The 24385-nt window shown below is 41.5% G+C and overlaps 1 protein-coding gene across 2 annotated transcripts in view; it reads right to left on the bottom strand.

Moving 5' to 3' along the window:
• SPRED1 (sprouty related EVH1 domain containing 1) overlaps window positions 1-23758 on the bottom strand; it is a 62437-nt gene extending 38679 nt beyond the window's left edge. Inside the window, exon 1 of one of the 2 annotated variants that reach the window (XM_061367696.1) lies at window positions 22584-23758. In XM_061367696.1, coding sequence (XP_061223680.1) covers window positions 22584-22615 — 32 coding nt within the window. In that variant the 5' untranslated portion in view covers window positions 22616-23758. The remainder of the gene's footprint in view (window positions 1-22583) is intronic. The other variant, XM_061367695.1, reaches the window with a different exon arrangement.
• Window positions 23759-24385: the final 627 nt, after the last annotated feature.

Below are 24385 nucleotides of genomic sequence, written 5' to 3'. Positions count from 1 at the left end.
TTATCCAACTTTAATCAGTAAATGACTGGTTTTCGTCACAAGGCTCTCTTGTAACTGTTCAAAGTGGGTCTGTAGATATCCTACTTCAACACAAGTTCCAGAGCAGTGTCTGAACACATGTATGACTGCTTCTCCATCTGCAACTGCTGCCAAACTCTAATTCACATAAGTCTGTATGGATCAGGAAAAGAAGGGGTCAGTCATATTACAGCCCAGTTGGAGCTTGATTGCTTCCCTACATTGTATATGTATTTTGAGATTAAGCCACAAGCAGTCATATGAGAACCTAGGATTCAAGTCACAAAGTCTGATCTCTTTCTGCAGTATCAACATAACTTATGTTTTAAATTTTTATTTTTTTCTGGCTTCGTGCCTGTGGGATGATGAGCACTAAACGTGTAACAAAGTTATGAATATTTTCCTTCCTCACAAGAAATGTACATTTTCTTTCTCAAAATTCTTACCGTGAGAGGTTTTGGCCCTCTTTGTACTTAGCAAAGCCTAGCTTATATGCTAACAAAACAAGCTGAATTTCCTTTATGCAGTGACTAAATACACAAAGGGAAAGCCCTCTTGATTCCAGAAGATGCAAGGGGATTAACTCTGATAGCACAGAAAACAGATACTCTGAACACTGCAAAAAGTTTATCCCCCAGCGTAGTAAAAACAAGATGCAGAGAATCCACAATTTTCAAGAAACACAACTGAAAATATATCACAATACCAGAATACAGGAATACAGTACACTATGCACAGCACATAAATGCTACATAGATCTCTCATTTTGTGAGGTGCTTATTAACTGTAAGGTTTTATTTATAGATATCTAAACAGTCATACATGAATTCTACCAGTGATTCTGCATCTGTAGGTCTGCAGCAAAAATTCTTTGATTTTGTAGAATAACAGGAAGGCAACTAAACCTACTTACCTAACTCCAGCCTGAATCCCTAACCCTTTTCTTCTCCAGACTTTGGACATAGTTCTGCTTCCTTTGTGTTAACTCAAATCAGCATGCAACTGTGAAGCAAGCTGCTCGTGCAACCAAAACAGAAAATCCATCATGCCAGAAAGATTGTTCTGACAGATCAGTGCCCCAAATCACCTGCAGTCATGTGCCCTTTAGATGTTAAGGCCAAGGCTGCGTAGGTGAATACAAACTATCCCCTTCAGCAGCAGCCCAAAACTATACTTCATCATTAGAGATGCAGATCCACACAACTATTTAAAGACTTATCTAAATTATTCATTTGGGGAGGGGGTGGGGGATTTATATATAGATTATTCTTTAATTCAGAGGAAAACCATAGAAGTTGTTCTCTGGTCCATACACAAATTTTAATTCTAAATAGATTTCTTTGGGTTTGTTTTTCTTTTTTTAACTTTTGTTTACTGCTTTAGCTCTGGTTTAAATCAGTCTAACTGATGACCAACAACACAGCCATTTGTGCAACATAAAAATCTGTTTGTTCTTCCTGTACTGCACTGGAACAAATAGACAGAATTACCCCTTTGCTTTTTAAGATACCTAGAAACTAAGAAAAATATTCTGTTGCCTTTGGCGTATTTCAATCACTGCAGATACCCTATGCATATTTCCACCACCAGGTGTGAATCTTAGGAAAGTCTCATGTCTCATTCAGTAAAGTTATTGCTACAGTAGCTTTCCAGATACAGCCAGCAGTGCTTACATTCAGTTGTACATAAAGTTTGAAGAAAAAAAAAAGGGGGGGGAAATTGTTACTAATTTCACAATAACTAGAGGCTGAGAGCATCGCATATTCTTTCAGATATCAATTACTTTTATCATTATAATTTGAAATTAGCCCTCTGAGTCTATTTATGCATTTACTCTTGATCCTCATGTTACAGCTTCCAGCAGCAGTTACACGGTTAAAAGCAGATGCCTATTAGAATAAACTTCTGGTGGGAAGTGCTAAGAATTCACCCTGCTGCCTACCAAACCATCCAGAAATCTGTTCTCACTCCTACTTCCTCCTGTCTGTTCCTTTCTGAAACAGCAGTAGAGGGGCTGGGAGTTTGCCTTTCCTCTACTGGATCATAGTTGTGTACATGAACTATACTGGACCATTTGGCAATCTCTTTCAATTCGTAAGAGGCAAAACAAGCTTCCTACCAACCCAATCCAAACGGATCCAGGTAAGAGAGAGCCAGTGTTCACAGCTCCATGTTCACAGAGACGGGTTACTAAATTCTGCCAATATATTAACGTAACAAGAAGGAACTACAGAAATGCTGCTTCAGGGATAAGAGCAGCCATGCCCATATTCACACAAGCATTTACAGTATGCTCCAGCTTCTCTCCCCACCACACACAGAAGTAGCTACCTGCCTATATGCAACTTCAAGTAGTCCAGAGAAAAACCAAAGACTCAGATGCACTATTCAGTACACAGGAAGGCTTTGACATAAAGAAAACTACTGAAGGAAACACAGTGCCTGTTTAATGAGCAACACATGCAGAGGATAAGCCTACTCACAGGAGAGTGAAACTGAAGAACAGAAAGGTTGAAAGCTGAAAAGAAAACAACGGAGCTGCCTGGGAGCTGCCAGAGACAGGCCAACCAGAGATGTAGTGGAGATGGATTTTCCTTTCATGACGGGAAAACATTAAAATTTTATTGAACACCAAAGTGCAAAAATCCAATAGGAAAACAACCCCCAGACTCACCACCTCAGGAGAAATCCCACTACTCACTCTCAATGAAAAGGGGGTAACTTCTCAAAAGGGTCCAAACTCTGGATACAGGAAGTTATGTTTAGCTCTTTCGTAAAATTAGGACTGTCTGATCAAGTACATTGAATAGGATCTTGCTCATCTCCTTTTCTAGAAATTAAAACAGATTTTTAAAGATAGTTGTTTTCAATCTTACAAAATAATGATTTCATTTTACGACTGCTTTTAGGCCAGCAACCAAGTTCTTGTGTAAAACAGCACAAAATTTTGTCTGCATTTCCACACTAAGTTTAAGGGCACAGAACTTACATAAACATACAAGGAACCAACATGACAGAAAATAGGTTCCTCAGCTGGAGCTGCATAATTTTTACTTTTTAGTTTAATTCAACTAGTAGAGTCATTAATTATACAACTAAATTATATGTGTATAACAAGACACCTAATCTAGTTTTCTTAATTTTACTGTTCACTACTATGTTCTGAAGTTCTTTACTACGACATAGCTTAATAAGAGTAAGAAGCATCTGTATCAAATGGAGAAGGGAGCAAACTGAAAGCAGTATAAGGTGATGCCCATTACCTGCCTTAAAGAAAAATGAAAAACACTAAGACAGGCATCTGCCAACCAGCAAGATATATCCAGGATCTAACTCTATTAAGACATAACTACAATTAAAAAAACACCTCGACCATGGTTTGCCATTGCATCATTTCTTCTTCAACTTTAATATTGTACACAATGTAGAGAAAGACTTGGGCCATACAGGATAAGACTGAATAATATTCTACCTTTAATTTATAGGTGTTAATGCACCTGTAATCTGCAATCATAGAGCCATGACATTTGATATAATAATACCAGAAGTGCTATTGTAAAGAACAATTCACTCCTGATGTTGAGGTTAAATATTCATCCTTCGCAATTTAAGAGAACTGAGTATTTCTCTCTGTTCACATGTCATTAAAAAAAAAAAATAAAAACCTGTAAGCAATTAAAGAAATAAGGAATAAAGTGGCCAAGAGATTTTGACAAAAATCTCTAAGCACTAAACTAAGAAGCATGATCACATCTGTACTTGCCTTAGAAAAAGTCATACTTTATGGAAACACTGCCCTAGACATAACAAAACAGTCACTTCCAGAATAATGGAGAAAACCAATTTTCACTGATAAGCAGCTATAAGAAGGCACCTTTGTATTTCCTTAGTTCTGCTTTCTGTCATAGTTGCATGTTAAGAAGATTAAACATCCCAAAGCCTTAAAGGGTCAAACGTTAAGTGTCAAGAAGCTGAAGAGCTGTAACTTTCCCTAACTTAAACCTTAGAATGAACACCAGCAAGAGGATGTCAAAGGTGTCACTGGCCTATCACATTTGCAACATTCAGAAGACAGCTGTAAAAAACCAACCAACCAACCAAAAAAGCCAAATTAAAAAACAGAACAAAATCCCCAAAAAAAACAATCTTTGAAGAAAATTCAAAATCCATGCTTAACAGCTGTCGTGGTTTAACCCACAGCCAGACAGCTTGTTACCCACTCCCCCCCCCGTTTCTTGCCCTCCCCTTACTCCTGGAGGGACAGAGAGGAGAATCAGAAAGAATGCAACTCCCACGGGTTGAGATAAGAACAGTTTAGTAACTAAGGTATAACACAAATCACTACTGCTACCACCAATAATAGTAATGATAAAGGAAATAACAAGGAAAGAGAATACAACACCCCATCACCAGGCGACTGATAACTCGCCCCCCCCAGCCTGACCAAGCACCGACCGATACCTCCTCCAACCCTGCAGTCCACCCTGTCCTTCCGGCTAACTCCCAGTTACATCCTGGGCATGACGTGCTATGGTATGGAATACCTCTTTGGTCAGTTTGGGTCAGGTGTCCTGTTTCTGCTTCCTCCCGGCTCCCCTCCTCCCTGGCAGAGCATGAGACTCACAAAGTCCTTGGCCAAACCAAAACATCATTTTTATCAGCTTTGTTCCCAGCTGAAAGTCAAAACACAGCACTGCACCAGCTACCAAGAAAGAGAAAAAATGACTGCCACTGCTAAACCCAGGACAACAGCAATGACCTAAAATACTAAATAGTCTAAAAGTTAAAATACTAAACTTCAGAAGTCCTACAGATTTCAGAAAGCTCACAGAAATTCTTTAGGAACAAGGTTCTCTAATTCACGCCACAATAATTTAAGGTTCAGTTAGTGTCAAGCACCATTTCTTAAGGGCTTTTCTCAGACAGATTATGTGTCAAATAGATTTAACCCCAGAGATGTAACATGATCTTATAATAGTTATGACTAAATTACAAGTTTTAAAGTAGACAGCCATCGAAGTAAGGAGAACAGGCAATCTTGGATTCAGGAAATGTACTTTCCTCCATAGTCAGCTAATGGCAACACTAATAGGATGTGATGGACCTCTCTCCACCAGGACAAAATACTGCCTGCATTTCTGCTTCAACAACCCACACCAGCTGACTAATGGAGTTATATTTTTGTCTCGTATGAGGATGGTTACTTGCCCATCCTCTAGCAGTTGCAGAATGAAACGCTAACAGCAGCTGTGGAGAAAACAGAAAAGCTGCTCTATTTGGTAGCCAAGATTCAAAGCACGGGCCTTTCCCCTCAAACAGTGGAGCTCATTTTCTGTTACAATGTGACAAAAAGACACAGCACAGAACAAGGCCACTTTTAGGGCTTAAACTAGCTAGCTGAAGATACTTTTAAGGAGTAATAAATCTTCACAGGAGGATTTGCAAAAACCAAAATTAAGGTTCTCGGACAGATAAGAGCCCTGGGGAGCCTAGAAGTTGTTATTGGAAAGAAAAACTGATGAATCAAAACAGGTTTCTTAAAACAACTCTTATCAAATACTATTAAACGTAAAAACTCTTTACCTTGGCATAATAACAATGTTAATCATATCAGACCAGTCCCAAAGAAACACTTCCGCCACACTACTGAATAATCAGCATATGCCTGCAACTAGAAGCATCTTTTTATGCAATCACTTGGGCTTCAGTCCTGCAAAAATTTAAATATATCACTCTGAGTAGACCTACAGATCTCTGTGGAAGTCTGTAGAGTTTATCACACACATAAAAGCTAACACATATTTGTAAGTCTTGCAGGATAATTGCTTTTGGCAGAATATAAATAACATTGCTTTAATGTGTTTCAGCATCATGGTCTCCTGCATTAAGAACCAGGTGCTCTGGTGAAGCCTGTCATTCTTCATATAAAGAGTGGCAGATGCATAGCCCACAGAGACATTTAAACTTCCCTTTGCATTTTCTTTGAAGTTTCAGAATAGTGTTTGGGCATTATTTAAAAGTAGCAAGAAAGCTAACAAATGAAGCTGATACAAATTGCCTAGAAATGCTTTCTTACTACCGCCATGGATACCACTGATGAGACTGGAGGCAATTCTTAGACAAACTATCTATAGCCTCCAACACTTCCAAACAGTACACCAACATAGGCTGTGGAGTTTACTAGGTATTTTTCCAGAACCCAATGCACTGGGTGACAGGGAAATAACTCAATATGAGAAGCAGTCTTAATAAGGGATTCTAATGTTCACTGTACTACTACTCAGTGAAAAAGCTTAAAAGACTGCTACAAGAAGAGCTTTCAGATAGCAAGACAGGCATCTGAAATAATTTTAGAAACTTAATGCCAGTAGTTTGCCTAATTAACTTTAAAATGCATACCTAAAACTAGGCCTTGGATTTCTCTCCTTGTCAGTCTTCTTGATCTTTTCAGCATTGTCTTCCTGTCTCTACCGCCTTTCACTTTAACTCCCAGCAAGGATAAACTTGAGCAAAGAATAGGAACTTTGGTAACTGTCAATGATATTGAGAATTAAAAGAATGGTATGTATCACCTCTTGCAGTCCCTACTGCTTCTGCAGGCCCTGCTGGAACAGAAGATCTGTCTCGGCAGAAGGCCCAGCTCTAATAAGGGGAAAGGAATGAGTATATTTTGTAGACACAGGCAGCTCTTACAGCAAGGTTAACTTTTGTCATTACATTCCCCCTCCCTCCCCTATTTTTATTCAATAGGTTAATCGCACTAATCACACCACACACCAAAAAAAACCCACCAAGCAAAAACCAGGAGTTTCACTGATGATGTATCATAAAGATTTTACAGCTGAGAAAGTGTTTCATGCAACAGCAGTCCAACAATGCTAACAGCAATGAGGGGGAAAAAAGTAATTTAAAATACTCAGCAGCTCTCTCAAACCTGTGACTTCACATTCAGAGCTTGTAATTCGTCCAAATAACCACTTAGAAATTCCTTGCATCAATTGGTTTCCATTAAGCACATTTTATTTTGTTCACAAAAATGACACAGACTCACAGGTAAACTGGATAGACAGATATATTTTTAAGTGCTGACCTAACTCTTTCACAATAAATCCTTTGCTTGCACCTCAGATGTTACCCAGTGTAAAGTAGCATCTTACAAAAAAACAACCAAACAAACAAAAAACCCACAAAACCACAAGTATTTTCAAGAACGGGAAAACAGATGACACAGGGAATAACAGTCCAGGCAGTCTCACCTCTGTGCCTGGCAAGATCTTGGAGCAGATTCTCCTGGAAGGCATGCTAAGGCACATGAAAAACAACAAGGTGCGTGGTGACAGCCAGCATGGCTTCACTAAGGGGAAATCCTGCCTGACCAATTTGGTGGCCTTCTATGATGGGGCTATGGAACTGATGGACAAGGGTAGAGCAGTTAACGTTACCTACCTGGACTGTGCAAAGCCTTTGACACTGTCCCACACGACATCCTTGTCTCTAAATTGAAGAGACATCAATTTGATGAATGGACTACTCGGTGGATAAAGAACTGGCTGGAGGGCCGCACACAAGGAGTTGTGGTCAATGGCTCAATGTCCGGCTGGAGATCAGTAATGAGTGGTGTCCCTCAGGGATTGGTCTTGTTTAACATCTTTGTCGCTGACATGGACAGTGAGTGCGCCTTCAGCAAGTCTGCAGATGACACCAAGCTGTGTGGTTCGGTGGATACCCTGGAGGGAAGGAATGCCATCCAGAAGGGCCTCGACATGCTTGTGAGGTGGGCTGATGCCAACCTCATGAAGTTTAACCATGACAAGTGCAAGGTCCTACACCTGGGTCGGAGCAATCCCAGGCACAGCTACAGAGAAGAGATTCAGAGCAGCCCTGTGGAGGACTTGGGGGTGCTGGTCGATGAGAAAATGAACATGAGCCAGCAGTGCGTACTCGCAGCCCAGAAAGCCAACCGTATCCTGGGCTGCATCAAAAGGAGCATGACCAGCAGGTCGAAGGAGGTGATCCTGCCCCTCTGCTCTGCTCTTCTGAGACCTCACTTGGAGTATTGTTGTGCAGTTCTGGTGTCCTCAACATATAAAGGACATGGAACTGCTGGAACAAGTCCAGAGGAGGGCCACGAGGATGATCAGGGGACTGGAGCACCTCCCATTATGAAGACAGACTGCGAAAGTTGGGACTGTTCAGCCTGGAGAAGAGAAGGTTGCATGGAGACCTCATAGCAGCCTTCCAGTATCTGAAGGGGGCCTACAGGGATGCTGGGGAGGGACTATTCATTAGGGACTGCAGCGATAGGACAAGGGGTAACAGGTTAAAACTTAAACAGGGGAAGTTTAGATTGGATATAAGGAGGATGTTCTTTAATGTGAGGGTGATGAGGCACTGGAATAGGTTGCCCAGGGAGGTTGTGAATGCTCTATCCGTGGCAGTGTTCAAGGCCAGTTTGGACGAAGCCTTGGGTGAGATGGTTTAGTGCGAGATGTCCCTGCCCATGGCAGGGGGGTTGGAACTAGATGATCTTAAGGTCCTTTCCAACTCTAACTATTCTATGATTCTATGTTTCTATGATTCTATAAATGGGCCACCCCTGAATGTCCGTATTCAAGGCAAAGCCCAAGAGCACCCAAACCTCCCCATCTCCCTTCTCCTGCCAAAACACTATTTTAGCATCAGAAAGCAAGCAGATGACACTGACATGACCATAAATTCAATGTATTTCCTAACAAAGCTGAATTACTTAAGTTTTTTCCCCTAGAATATCATGCTAACCATTTTATTTCATCGCCTTATTCACATGATTTGTGAAACACAGTTTCAAGAAAAGAAATACCTATGCAGTACATAATGCTCTGAAATACTGTTTAGATGTTAAGACTAATTTCAAGTTCTAACATTCAAATCTGAACAGCACAGTACACCAAAAGATTAAAACTGAATAATCTGGCACAGCAGTTTCAGTTCAGTTCAACTTCTGGATGCCTGAAAACACACTTGTATTAAGAAAAGATAAGGCACCCAAAACTAAATTGCTGCTAAAGTAAAATGAGGTCCTACCAAACAAACACATGTCTACATTTTCCACTAAATAATCAAGAAACAAATATATTTCAGCTTAAACTTCCTGATGAGGAAAGAGATGCATGTGGAATCTAACCAAGTATAGCAAGCAGAAAAGTCAGACAAAGGACTGCCAGATCTTTTATGGCAATTCTTATATAAAGCATTAACACGCATTAATATTAAGGTAATACCAGCATTAACACTTCACAAATTATAGTACTAAATTATTATTAATTTGTGATGTCCTTAGAATACTTTGCGCAGATATTAATTGCATCTCTGAAGGTCTTCAGGATCTCAGTTATCAAGTTTCTTCAACATTCTCAAAGGGAGATTTCTAACCTCCCAGAAAGGAGAAACCATAGCTGACCCCTTTGTAGTTTTATCACGTAGTTCTGAACCATAATCTGCCTTGTCACAAAAACTTCCCCAAACCATTTCAAACCACAGATCTGCTTTAAAAAGCAAACAAGTGAGCAGTTAAGTTCAGTGGATTTTAAATAAATCTACTCCCACTCTTCCTCATTAACTGATCTCTACTGTAAATTTGCTTTAGATGCTTTAGGTGGCTATTAACTGTATAAAGACAAAGTTACTTCGTGTGTCAAAATGACAGCTCAAGTACTATTTATTTAGTGGAACTGGATTTGTCAGTGTTAATAAATCACAAGGCATTAATGGAATTCTTTGTATTTCTGTCTTAAATGGCTTGTGTACTTATGCAACTTTAGCTTATTCTGAAATACTTCACGTATTCACAAGAAAGAATCTGAACACACTTCCCTCCAAAAAAAAATATAAATCCTAAACCCATTCTGAAGAGTCAGATTATGTAAATAGTCTATGAAAAAACATTAACATAAATGCACCCACAGCAGGTGTCAGATACATCACTACAAAAATTCCTATTGTTTGGGGCGGGGCATTTATAAAGTAGTTCGGATTTATATCTCAAAAAACCCCACAGAATTACAAAGATTTGCTTGCAAGTACCCTTTTCTCAACAGTTTTACAAAGGAACATCAACTTCTAGACCTTCAAACTTACAGACAGATAATTTAATTCAATCCCAAATAGTATCATTAATACTGAATTTGACTCTATTCCTGTGGATCTTTGAACCTCACTTGCAGCAGCCTCAACCACCAGATTCAACAACTGCTGCTGCAAGGCTACATACTGAAGTGAATAAGCCACACACAAAGCATTGCCCATTCTGAAGGAAGTTGTATGTAACGGAGCTCACAAGACTGAAGATGAATGAACAGAAGTTTTATCTTTAGGAAAAAATACCAAACCATAAAAAAAAAAACAACAAAGAAAAAAAAACCCCACAACCAAACAACCCCTACAGAAGTAATGCATAATCTTCCCTACTTCTGTCAGATATTACAGTAATTTCTGATAGTGAAGGCATACAAATACTACCTGATTATTTAAAACTTAAGATATATCTGAGCTTCATGTGATTCTACTGGAATAATACACAAAGAGAACTTCCTGCTTTTTGACCAACATTGTTATTGACAAGGTCAAACAGAAGCAATTCCTGACAAAATTATTTGCTGAGCTATATTAAGAACACGTTGCAGAGGAAAGGAAAAATAGTCCTTTGGAGAACACCATTTTCCAGGGTAAATAAAGACAACAAAAGTTGCATCCTACTGAAGACATAATACAACTAAACTGAATTTCTTGGTTAATGATAAAAGCTTGAATAGCATCCTTCAGTTTAAGTGTTAAAACAGCATTTCTCAGGAATCAAATATTTTATTATATAGACAAAATAAACTAATATCTGTCTCAGACAAGGAATACCAAAACTGGAAAGGGAAAAAAAAAATATCCTCCTCACCAAATACATCCTAAATCACAGATATTAATGCTGCAATAGGGAAATGACAGTTATACTCTCTCCACTGTAAAATATCTAAACTGTAAGTTAGACAAGAAACAAAATGTAAAAAGCAGATGCATTCTACATAGGATGCAACCATTTCTGCACTATCTGGTTGTAACTGCCTTGGAAACCAACTGTGAAGCAATCTCAGATAAGCTGGCCAAAATTACTCCTGCCCTTGAGAAGTTACACTTGTTCCTTCTTTTGGCACTGGAAAGTTAGTTAGAACACCTCTTACAACTTCTCTACTGAAATGATCTTTTCCTGAAGTACATGGAGAGACTTGGATCACCATGCCTTATTTGGGATGATACACTGATCAAAGCTCACTGTTTGCACCCTCCAGTTGGAAGGAGTGTGACGGCTTTAAAGCTTACTTAAAAGATTTTATTTCATTCATTGAGCTTCAGCTGTGGGATCAAGCTCATGCAGCACAGACTTGCCAAAAGCCAATCCTGTACCTTCCAGTAGCTGCTCAGGTCTAAAAAGCCAACTGAAGTAAAGATATAGTAAACTTATTTCCAATCATTCCACAAGTCTAATCCATACATTTTGCTTTTGTTTTGACAAGCTACACATATAGCTGTAGTTCTACTTCAGGAAGATTTGTTCACAATCATAAAAAGTTGCATTTTCTGCAGTAGAGAAGTCACTCAGCATTGATTTTCAACAATACTGCAATTTCTTCTCCTTTCACCCCTGAAAGGAGGATGAACTTGCAGCCTGTGGGAAGCATTCTGTCTTTCTTCAGCAAAGGAAACACATCTTTTTATTTAGGTTATGTTTTTTATGTCCCATATTGGCAAAACACAAGCTTCTTGCTAGCACTGCTCAAGGGTAAAACCCTGGTATTAAGACCTGTGAGGGTGCTCAGTGGGCCAGTCAAGATGTCTTGCAGAGACAATAACCAGTGTCTTTGTTTTCCAGAGAAGCCTTTCAGGATAAGCTGTATGAGAACACTGATTCAGAGAAATGCTCAGAAAAATGTCTTCTAAAATGCTAAAACCAAAACTAACAAGGATAGCTCTCTCTAACAGGCAACACACTTCAAAACACAGATATGCCGCTTTCAGCAGTAAAAACCAAAAACCCAAACAAACCAACCCAAATAATAATAAAAACCAAAAAACCATAAACAACAAAACCAAACCCTCCCCCACCACTGAAAAAAAATGCAAACAAACAACAAACAAAAAAACCCCAAACACAACAGCCCCAAAATAGTTAATAACAAAATAACTAATTCAGGAAAACTACAGTTTTAAAAAGGTACAGCAGACGAGAGGGAGAACCTGAAAAGCTCCTTTAATTAGAAAACTAAGCTTACTGGTCTTCCCCTAGTTAACAACTTACTCCAGGAGAATAAAGGAAACTCCCATAGGAAACTACCCTTTACTAAACTATAGCACTCCAAATTCCTGTCTTTGTTCTGGAACAGCCTCCCTGAATAGACTTGTTCTTCATTCAGAATTCAACTAACAGCTGAAGAAGAGCTCATATTTTCTACTTTGCTTCAGGGAAACGACTGTGGGACATATTCTCCCTTTGCAAGATTTGCAGGCAGCCAGAACAGAGAAATAAAAGGTAGTGATATCCTGCAGTGTGAACCTAGGGACTTCAAAAGAAAAACAAACCTGGTGTTATATCAGGGACAAACATTCAACACACTTGCACAAGCATCACCTTCATGCTGTGCACAGCACCCAAAGTGTATCATATGAGGCACTTAAAAGCACATGATGAGGCAACATTACTGCAACTTCTGAAACCATCTCCAAAAAGTCCTCTTCACCCCCAAACAATCTGAAAACAGAGAATCATCTAATCAGGTAACACAAGATTCCCTCAGCCTGCCTGTAGCCAAGAGGCCAGGGTGGAGGTATGGTCATGGACTCAATTTTCAGTGCCCCAGGCAAACGCTTAACTGATTTCTACAAATCCTCCATTACCTAACGCAGGGTTGTTAACATGCACGATTCCTTTCCATCACCATAGTAACAAAGCAGGTGCATTTTAAGGTGCATATGGGGGCTCTTCTAGAGGATGTGTCAAGTTGAATACAGATAAGACAATATAAGATATTTTAAGCTTAGACCCGTTCAGTACAAATACAGAAAGCATGAAAGTACTGTGATAAGAGATCATCACAGGATTGTTTAAGCAGTGGTTACACATCCATTAAAAAGTTTTCTGAAGGCTGAAAGAAGTAGAAGATGAAGCAAGATTCAGCCAGGACATTTATGCGCCTTAATGCGTACGAACAGCTGTGTAACAACAGCCTGATTTTAGACTCTCCAACATCTTCAGGAACCACAGAGCAGAACATAGTAAATGTTTTTAAGAACATTTTACCTGTCAATTTCCATTTAAAAAAAATCTACTTAGGAAAACACATTTACTGATGAAGAAATTACAAGCAACTGGCATTGTAGTTTCAATGACAGCTGCAAGTACTTTGCACTTACATGCCTGAAGTATGACGCTATTCCTGTAGGACACACGAGGACACCACAGAAATCCAGTCTTAATGGCAACCTGTATGTAAGGTGCCTCCATGGCAATTACGGTCATACATGCCAACAGCCTAACCAGCTCTGCGCGACTGACATCCCACGGCGGCACGACTTGCTCATAACAGATGTCATTATTGCCTTAAAAGAACCAAACCAAAAGTCCAACATTACTAAGATGTTATTCCCTAAAATAATTTCTCATACTACACTAGAAAGAGCTTCCAAACTGGGAGGAAAAAAAAACCCAAACCAAACAGAAAACACTACCAAACCCCAACTTCCAAATAGGAAGAAATAAGAAAATCATGCTCGTGAAAGCATGCAAGAAATACACTACAAGTCCGGTTAGAATAACAGCAGTATTACCGACTGAAATACTCCCACAGTTGAAATGGAAGGATTAAAGACCAAAACAAGACTAAACTGCAGAAGCAAACAAACAATAAAAAAAACAAGCAACACCTAACAACCCCTAACTAACTTAGAACATTGCCTTTTCAGTATTAGTATTTATAGAATTTTAGCACTTATTAAGATGCAGTCTTCAATTTCACAGCACCACCTGTGTGTGATCAGAAAGTACAGATCTCTGTGGCACAGGATGAGCAGCAAATGAAGCAAGGGGCAGAAAAAAAGGAAATGTGTGTTTCCTAGTACTGAAGTTTCCTAGTACTGAAGGTTTGAGAGCAGAGCCCAGGCAACCTGATCATACTCCTGGCTCTGTCTCATTATCAAAATTATCAAAATTCATGCCCCCTGGCCACATGGATTATATCTGCACAAACAATCTCAGATCTCAGGCCTGACAATTCTCAAGCATTTAATTTTACAACTTTACATTTCCTTGGCACACTAATTATGTGTACACTGGTACCAGCCATCATACATCACAGTTTCTTCTACAGTTGTTCGGGATTTTGGGGGGTTGGGTTTTTTTCCTAAAAAAAAAAAAAAGAAAAAGAAAAAAAAAATCTACATTTTCAAAAAAAAAAAAAATTCTACAAAATTAAAGTAAGAGACAGCACCCCAGTGTTTTTTTCTGAATCACATCAGTAGCACAGATCAGTAACATCTGAACTACAAGTGGAACTCGTAATAAAATAGGTAACTAAAATAGGGGAGACTCAGTCTGGACATGAATAAAAAATTCATTACAAAGAGGGTAACAAAATACTGGCACAGACTGCTCAGAGTGGTGGTGGATGCACCATCCATGGAGACATTCAAAGCCGGCCTGAATGTGGTTCTGGGCAACCTGATCTAGTTGAAGATGTCCCTGCTCATTGCAGGGTGGTCAGACTAGATGACCTTTGAAGGTCCCTTCTAAACCAAACTGTTCTACAATTCTATAAACTGCTCCGTGAAGAAGGCACAAACGTACCTATCTCTGTTCTACCCTACTAGGAAACGTCCAGTCTACCTATTCCTGGTCCTACAGGGAGCAAAGACCAGTGATTAGCAACAGTAATTAGTGCTTAAAAATACATAGATTTGGTACATAAGGTCAGCCACTTGCACAGATTAAAAAACCCAAAACAAACCATGATTACCCGTTTTAAAAGGGTAATAAACCTCACCTCTATATCCTGAATTACCTCCTTTACACCTTTCAGAAACACATTCCTGTCCAAGCTGGAACATACCACAGGCTCAAGCTGCTATCACAGGCTTCATATTACAACATGCTACACTGGGATCCAGAGTGAGCTTGCTGCTCACAGAAAGATATACCTAAGGCACAGAATACTTTATCATGTCTGAAAGAGTGAAAAGTTTCTACGAAGCTACATAAATATTCCTAAATCACAGCAGACTCTGTAATCCCACTTTTCCCTACCCTTACTTAAATCCTTTCAAAAAGTTAAAGGGAGAAGTCCCTTCTGCCCTCAAGGTTTACACCACTTCACCAAAACAGTTCTGTGCAATTTCTGAAAGAGAAAAAATCCCAGGCAGGAATCCTCATTGGGAATTGTATTTCACCAGTTTTCGGTTTATTTAGGAAAGGCAGGCAGTCTCAGTAACAATTTTTACTAACCCTTACCCCCATTTTCAGTAATTATTTGCTTTATTAATAAAAGTCTCAATCCTTCTTGTTGCTACACTTGTTTATTCACAGCATCTGACTTTACTAAAACTTTACTAAAACTGAAATAAATCAGTTTAATCTTTTGCCTTGACAAACTTCAGTTAGTGTAGCAACTTGTCAGTACAAGTGAAAGAAAAAGGGTAACTGTCAACACTTGTCAGATCATCCTGTAGAAAACTTATTAAACTTCTTTATTTGGTACCATTTTTCTAGAGTTTCTTAAAAAAAAAGAAAAAAGAGAAAAAAGGACAACTCTGCCACAGACCTGACACCTGCTTTCACAAACCGTTCAAGCCAGACATTGGTGCAAACAACTTCTTTATCACAAATAGCAGTAGCCAAACATTTCAAACACAAGAATGAATACACCTGGGAAGGTGTATTCATTCATGAAGGAGGGGAAAAAAATATTACCACCTCATTTTTCAGTCGGTTTATATGTTTCAACGGCACACATTTGGAGAATTCTTGTGTACCTCACACACAAATATTTTCTTCTGAATGGAAGTCTGGTATCAGCCAACAAAGCAGCATGGAGTACAGTAACTGCGGAAGTTTTTATGGCCTATTTTCCTTGTTTGAATTGAAGTATTTGCTGTCATACGACAGTGAGTTCTTAGAGAAAAAAATGCTTGTGATCTTCTTGCATACATAATGCATTTATCATCATCATATTGGGACATTTTTCTTATTTTCCCCACCTTATTTGGGAATTTGGGCCTGCAACTGTGTGCAGCAAGTCAGTTATTATTTAATCAGAACACATTCATAAATAATTTTAGTACTCACAGCATTTAAATGCACATCTTTTGTCCCCTAGCATATTTAAAGATGTATTGGCTAGTTTTTTTAAATTCTTTTCTTGTCATACGTAGGAAGAAAACAGTGAATATAAAGCACTGAATATAAATAAATGAATATACATTATTTTAATAAACTGGTATCACAGATAGCAGCATGACCATTGTGTGATAAGCTTGAAAAGATGTGAAAACACATGCACTTAAAATGTCTGCTTATTTCCTACACGGAAGTGCTTCTCAATACCATCATAGTCTTACAGACTGATTCTTATCACAGATATTTGTCAAGTATGAGAGGTACCATGTCTACCATAGACCATAAAATATGTTACCATATATAACATAATACTACCTCACATATGAGAAAAAACACAGGGAGTAATGCCAGCCAACAGATTTTACTAGATCAGAGTCTAAGCACGAGCAGAAAAACAACAAAAAAAATCTTCTCTTAGGGAGTATAGAAAAAGAGAGCACAACAAATACACGTACTTGCATTGTCTTAAATCTAGAAATATATGTTAACATAGCATACTGATAGAGCAGCCAGTTCCCTTCCTTCCCTCAAAACCAAACATCGCTAAAGATTATTTCTGCTGAATACCAAGACTGGTTAGAAGATACACCTAAAAAAGTATTAGAAAGCATAAAATAATGTTGCAAATATGTTAACATCTTACTGAATTCTAATTGTAATATTTGTGCCACATTAGTCGCCAATACCTAAATAAATACTTCACGACTAGAAGTGCTTTCAGAAAGAGAAATGTGTATTTCCAAGGGAGAGAAAGGAGGAACAGATTTTGTATTTTCAGGCACCATTTATTTTTTGTTTACAACCAATTCCAGCCATTCAGTGACTGTGCAAACTGTGCTAGTTAAAATTTGCTTGCTTAAATATTGTTGCACATTAGAATAAAGAGGGAAAAGACACAGATAGCTCCTTTTTAATATAACCCTAAAGAAACTGGGATCCTCAAAAACATGGCAACTCCCAGCCATCTTTCAAATTCCTTTAAGGAAGCTGCAAACACATTTCAATTAAGAAAGAAGAGTAGCAGGGAGAAAGCAGACATTTAAACATTAGAACACCAATATTTAAGCCAAAATACATTGTATGCCATATCACAGTTACATTTTTTCAGTCGGGGAGTAAAAACCAAAAAAGACAAAAATATTTCCTTTGACTCCTCTTTAAATTTGTGCCAATATTCTAAAAGGTATTTTTTGTTTCTGATGTTTCTCATATCCCATCAAGTCATCACCAATGCATACAACTTTCCCAGATGTACACAAGACTGGGTAAATAAGAAACGAAAATGCCAGTGTTAAGCCTAAAACCCACTAGGAATGCCCTCTGCTTTAATCCCATGACTTCTTATCCTATCAAGATGTATTTCTTTCAAGAAACACCTCTACTTTTGAAACACAGGCTGGTGTCTTCACTGCCACTTAATGCTTCAAGAATGTTAAATTTTAATTGAATAAACAAGGCAAACACTCAGCATTTTTTAATTCAAGTATCATCACTGGCTCCAGTTATGCTAAAACATCCAGAAAATATTTTTCTGCAATACCACAGTAATCAGGAAATGCTAAGGTGAGAAAAAAAATATTCCAAACCCAAAACAAACAACAACCAAAAAAAAAAAACCCCACAAAAAAAACAAAACAACAAAACAAACAAAAAAAACCCAGAACAAAACAACCCCCTGACTCACAGATTATATAACATGCAAATATAGTTGCACCTTCAAAATAGTGTCGTGTAACATAAAGCCAAAGAGACAGCAAGAAGTAGTTCATAAGACTGGAAAAGCCTCCCCAGGACTCTATAGGAGCCATTCCCCCAAAAGAAAATATATCAGGATTGCAATGATTTCATATAATCACTTGGTTTAGAAGATGTTTTCCTTAACAAAAATAAAATCTTGCCTCTTTTTACAAATTACATTAAGGGATGAAGAATTCCAAAGTTTATAGATATGCCCTAAATAGCAGAAAGAAAATTAGCCTGCTGAAAAGTGTTTAAACCCTCCAAGAGCTAATAAAACCAAACTAGTTGGCTTTACTTTCTGCCATATGATTTCATGTTTATCTTTCAGTATTTAGGCATGTGATACAAGAAGTTCTGAAGCACAAATGAAGCATAAACAGCATTTTCATAAATACTGAAGGAAGATGTGAAGATACCAAGTATTTTAAAAATTTAGTTCAGCTTTACTTTTGAAATCAACACTGAGGATATTTATAACACCATAATCTAGAAGCTGTTAAACAAATAGCATTAGTATGTATCTGTATATCTGTGTTTCTTTAATTTATAATCTCTTTAACTATCTAGGAAAATGAGTGTAAGATCACCTATATCTATGTAGCAAAATAATTAGCATATGACAGTCTGAATCTGTAGAAGCAAAGTACACAAAACTAACTCTGGATATAATTCAAGATCATAAGCATTCCCTGAAAAGGAAAGAGGCCACCTGCAATACAGAGGAAAGTAAACAAGCCAATAAAACAGCATGCCTACTTTTCAATAGCAGCAACTCAGACTCCATCTTAAGTCTGTCATCATTCATCCCTGCTGAATGGGGACTACCTAATGTAACAATCATTCTGTTTCACCTAACACTGAAATTCAGTAGCATTTATAGACAGCAATAAAACCTGCCACCAAATCAGGAATTTTGGTACAGTGCTTGCTGACCTGCCTGCTTTGACATTATTATGTTAAGTTGCATGAACAGCAATTTGACCCACAAATCCCACTAACTGCTTCCTTTAGAAACTGACAATATTTGTGAACACCACACTGTGTTCATGCTGACCACAGTGACTGCAAAACACTACCGGGGAAGCAAAAGGGGGAGGTAAAACTATCTGGAGGTACAGAAATACTCTTATTTAACTAAAATCTAACTGACAAAAACAACAACATACAAGAACTGTGTGAAAATCACCAACGAGGACTCATTCATGACAATCATAATTTTTCATATGGCTGCCTTGCATATGCTCATGGCTGACAAGAAACCTAGTAGTTCTTAATGCAGCTTTTTTAATTAATCTTTTTCACCACCAGTGAGAATCTAACATTATTAACTTAGGTCAGATTCTACACACTACAAGTATTTATATCTTACTCCATAACATGAAGTTTTATAAACAGAGAATAATGTTCAACTACCAGAATACTCCCAGTAGCCACAATGACACAAAATGCACTGCAAAGTACCCTTATTTACCCTTATATGCCAAGAGATTTGTTAATGAAGTCAAGGCCGCTGATGTCACCAATTATACTGATAAAATCAAACACAGTGAATTTTTAATATATGATGAATCTCAATTGGTAGATCCACCTTATTTTCACAAATGGATGTTTGGAGTTCCAAGCATATTTCCCCGTCATTTCAAATGACATGTTTGTGCTATGTGCAAAATAAACCAAAGAGAAATGACAACTCTGGCCTCCCCAAAAATGCTGTCAAAAAAAAGGGCAACTGAAACAGAGAAAAGCAATATTTTTCTTATTTTTCTTCTGATATTCTCATAACCAAAGTTAAAAGAATCTACTATTTGAGAAAAAGCACTGTTTATAGTGTAAGGTTATACACATTCAGCTTTATAACACGGAGTTAACCCAAACCAAATACTGTACATAAGATTTCCTTTCTCATTTTAAGTAAAGATTAGTAATCTTTCAGGTATTCCCTTAAATTGCACTACCAACAGACTTCTCCACTCCATAAATGTACAATTAAAGATCACTTTAGCGTAATTTGTTAAGATAATTAAATAGTGTATTCATGAGCACTGAACATCACCATTTTAACACTGGCACCACAAAACAGTTACATCAAAAAAATACACTCTCTGCTTCAGGAATGATTCATCAAAAAGTTTCATTCAATTTGTTGCTGGTTTGTTTGGGGTTTTTTTGATTTTAAAAATATTTAAAATCAAAGTCAATGCACTGCCCTCTAAACAGTTTCTGCCACATTAAAACATTTCTCTGTTATTTCAGAGGTTTCTTCAGCCACGGCATAGGTTAAGGAGAAATGGCGACAACTACCCTCCTGCAAAATCCTCAATGAAAACAGGGAAAAAAAAAAAAACAAAAACAACAAACCAAACCAAACCACAACTGCATTGCTGATTTCTATCAATTTAGTTGTCTTCACTGTTACCTGCATTTTGTAACAGGCAGTATTTTCATGTCTCATTTGGTACGATCGGTTTCCTTCCTACACTATGCTGATACCTTGCAGATACAAGACGATATTGTTCAATAAAATGTAAATTGGCCAAAATGTATTAACATACTGTCTTGAAAACACGTTCACAATAACGACTATGATCTTCAATATTCTGGTTTTGAGTCAGCGTCTGGAAGGGAAAATATTTCAGTGTTTTATGAATAAAACTCTTCCCTGCTTAAATGTTAGACGGCACAGCGACAAGGCGCTTCCGAAATAATGCTTCTTTACAAGAAAACGACAAACACACGCTATGAAAATGCCCACTCCCCATCTTCAGTGCGAGCTCCCCTGCTCGCAGCCAAGAGCCTTCTTTCTGCCGCCCTCTCCGCTGCGCCTGCCGGCCTGGTTCCTCTCCCTTCCCGTGCAGGTCTGATCCGCGGAGCCGCTGAATGCAGAGGCTGTGCTGCACTGTGAATGGACAGCCAGGTATTTTATGAATGGAGCTGATCACGTGCTCCCAGCACCTCCCCGAGCTGATATTTCCCACATAACTGTGTCAACAACCAGCGAGCAGCACATATTAATACAGCCGGTCCTGGAGACCTTCCTCCGCCGCCCGCGGGAGGGTCCCTGCACCGTAGCAGCAGCTCGGGGCATTATGCAGGGCAGGTTCTGCCGCAGGTCAGCCGCGATGACGGCAAGGGTTGGTTGCTGGTGATGGGTTTTTTTTCTTTTTTTTTTTTTTTTTTGAATGGAGATTGTGGTATGTAAATGAGAGCGATTCACAAAAAAGGAAACATGGCGGCGGCCTCGGCTCCCCGCTCCCGGCCCCGCGGGCGCCGCAGCAGCTCCCGCCCGGCCCGGCCCGCGCCCCGCTCCGCGACCGGCAGCGCGGAGCTCCCCGGGCTCGCTGCTGCTGCCCCTTGCCCGCACAGCTCCCTCGGGGCCAGGCCGCCACGCTTCGAGGAGCGCCAAGGAAGCCAGGCAGGTTTTACTGCGAAAGACAGCGAAGCGGGCAGCGCCGCGCTCCCGCCGCGGAGCCGCTTGGCGGTCGCTGCCGCCCAGGCGCACCACCGACGGGCGCGGGGCTGCCGCCGCTCCGCCATGGCCGCGGCCACCACCCGCATCATTCATAAAATCTGCCCGAGCCAACGCCGGCACTGCAAGTCGTAACGCTAAGGCTCGGAGACTGCAGCGACCGACCTTAAACGTCCCGATCGCAGCGAAAGTTTCAAAATACTTCTTGTTCGCTCTTCAACGCCATAAAGAACTCGGATGTTTTCTGACAAGCATTTATCTCCTCCGACCCAAAATGTATTTCAAAGACAGACTACATGCAGGGGGATACAGCCGCGCGCACACATACTCTCTGGATTTCCTCCAAACCAGTCACATTAAAAATACTGAGAGCCTTGAACTGTTCCCTTCCTCTTAAAATAATAATAATAAAAAAATAAATCAAGAATTAAGATCGCAAGTGCTTATTAAAAGGGGAAAAAAATGCTCCAGGGTAGGTTTTAGCTGTATTTACATTGACTGACTCATCCAATTAAAATTCAGGAGCAGTTTCCTGCAGGATGAAGCTCCCACACACTAGTTTCCATGTAAAATATCTACAAGTAATAGGATTATTATCAGAGGCAGTACGTGCCGATACCTCTCTCTGGGCATTCGCAACCCTTCCCCTTCCATCTCCCCCGAGACACTGTCGTTACCTGCACCGTTTTCTATCGGGCTTTAATTAAAGCACGCTTTCCTGACCCCCCGCTCGCAGCCCTTCTGCACTAAGCCCCTTCACAAAGAGAGAGCTTCAGGGCTTCCATGGACGCGAGCAGAAATGCGCAGTACGCGCAGCGGTTGACCAGGACACGTACGTGCGCAGCGAAAGGCCCCCGCGGGCGTGGAGCCGCGGGACGCCCCGAGCCTCGGCCCGATCCCGAACCCGGGGGGGAGCCACCGCGGCGGCGAGCAGGGGGAACGGCCGCTTACTCGTTGTTAGAAGTCGCCGTCTCTTCGCTCATTTTCTCCTCACCGCGATCCGACAGGGAGACGGAGCAGCACCGACGCAGCCAGGGCGCAGCCAGAACTCACCAGAAACTTCACCATTGTTACCCCCCGGGCTGCCGCCCCCGGCCAGGCCCTGGCAGCGCTGAGAAGGGGGGGGGAGGAGGACGGAAAACGGTGTGGTGAGCGATCTTTATCCTGGAAACAAGAAATCCTGTTGTCTGGCACTGTAGTGTATTTCCCCTGTCTTTAGAGATGACGATGATGATGGTGGTGAAGGCAGTGGTGGAAACAGCAGAAACAACCACGGATCTTCTGCTCTTGAGCTGGTTCCAGTTAAAGGTGGACAGAGCGGCACAGACGAAGGAGGGCTCCGCGATGCAAAAAACTGCACCGCACCGTCCTCCCGCTGCAGCTCATCTCCTGTTGCAGCTGCCTTCACTGCTGCTCGACTGACTCCCTCGCCCAGCCGGGGCAGGCGGCGGCAGAAATTCCTCCAGACACCGGAGCCACCACAGGCAGGGGCAGGCGCGGAAGGGGGGGGAGGGGGGCCGAGCGGCTCGGCTGGGCTCTCCCACCCCCTCCGAAGCGACGCTGAGCACTGCGGAGGGAGAACGAGCCGGCCCCAAGGAGAAGGCTGGTGACGGGGGGAGGGAGGCGTTTTAAACCAGCCTGGGGGTGGGAAGGTGGGGGGGGGGGGCGACGGAGGAGAGGGAGGATGCGTCACGGCTGTTTGTGTGAGGAGCGGAGCGGGGAGCCTGGGAGAGAGGAGCTACCAGGGCCAGAGAGGAGCCCCGGCCGCAGGACGAGGGGCAGGGGAGAGAGGAACCCCGCGGGGAAGTTCAGCGGCCGCGCTGCCTCCTCGGCAGCAACTCCATTAGCTACCGTCTCGGCTCGTCGCAGCCGCCTCCGCCTCCGTCTCCTCCTCACAGGAAAACTGGGCGGAAGCGTTGACTTCAAGCTCCTTCCGCCGCCACAGCTTGATCCAAAATAACCAGGGGGGAAAGGGAGGAGGGAAAAAGAGGGAAGAGCGAGGGGAAGAAAAGTAATCCCCTTGACCCTGAGCCCGCGTCGGACGGTCCCGCGGCGCCGCCCTCCCAGCGGCATCCGCCGCTGCCCTGAGCTCGAGTTTCGTGAAAGTAGTTCCCTCCCTGCGGCGTTGCCTCGCGCTTCCCAAGCAGCCGCATCCGCCGCAAACGCACGCACGGCGCCGCGGAGGGATACATGAGTTGTCCCGCTGTCGCCCTCCTTCCTGCGCGGAGGTCGCGGGGGAGGCAGCGCGCGGGAATCTGGGTGTGTGGGTCTCGTCCCATCAGCTTCCAGCCCAGGCCAGCCCGGCCCAACCGGAGCGCCGGGCTGGCGGCAGTCTTCAGCGCGGGGCCGCGCAGACCCCGGGGCAGCCGCTGCGGACCGGACCGGACCGGACCGGGCTCGGGGTGTGGCGGGCTCGGGGGCCGTCCCCGGAGGTGCCGAGGGGCTTGGGGCAGGCGTGACAGATCACAGGCGGGTTGGGCTTCCACTGTTTTAACTAACTTCTCTGAGCTGAAGCGTGCGGCAGCCCCTGGGGAGCGGAGGGTCTGGCGAGTCGGAAACCCGTGTCCCGTTCCCTTTAGCTGGCGCCGGTATCCCCTCCTTCAGCCAGCCGTGCAGCGGCTAAGCGGGTGGACGGGCGGAAGAGGAGGTGCGGGGAAGGTAACAGGGGTCTCCGCTATTCTAAGGGGTGCCGTGTGAGGGTGGTAGCGGAGTACGTCCATGGACGAGCTGTGCGAGGGTCACCGCCGCCTCCT

Source organism: Neopsephotus bourkii, unplaced genomic scaffold (genome assembly GCF_033783945.1).
Source record: "Neopsephotus bourkii isolate Nb327-2 ecotype Australia unplaced genomic scaffold, CSIRO-AGI_Nbou_v1 NB_1388, whole genome shotgun sequence".
Classification (NCBI taxonomy): domain Eukaryota; kingdom Metazoa; phylum Chordata; class Aves; order Psittaciformes; family Psittacidae; genus Neopsephotus; species Neopsephotus bourkii.
This window is presented reverse-complemented; position numbering and strand designations above follow the sequence as displayed.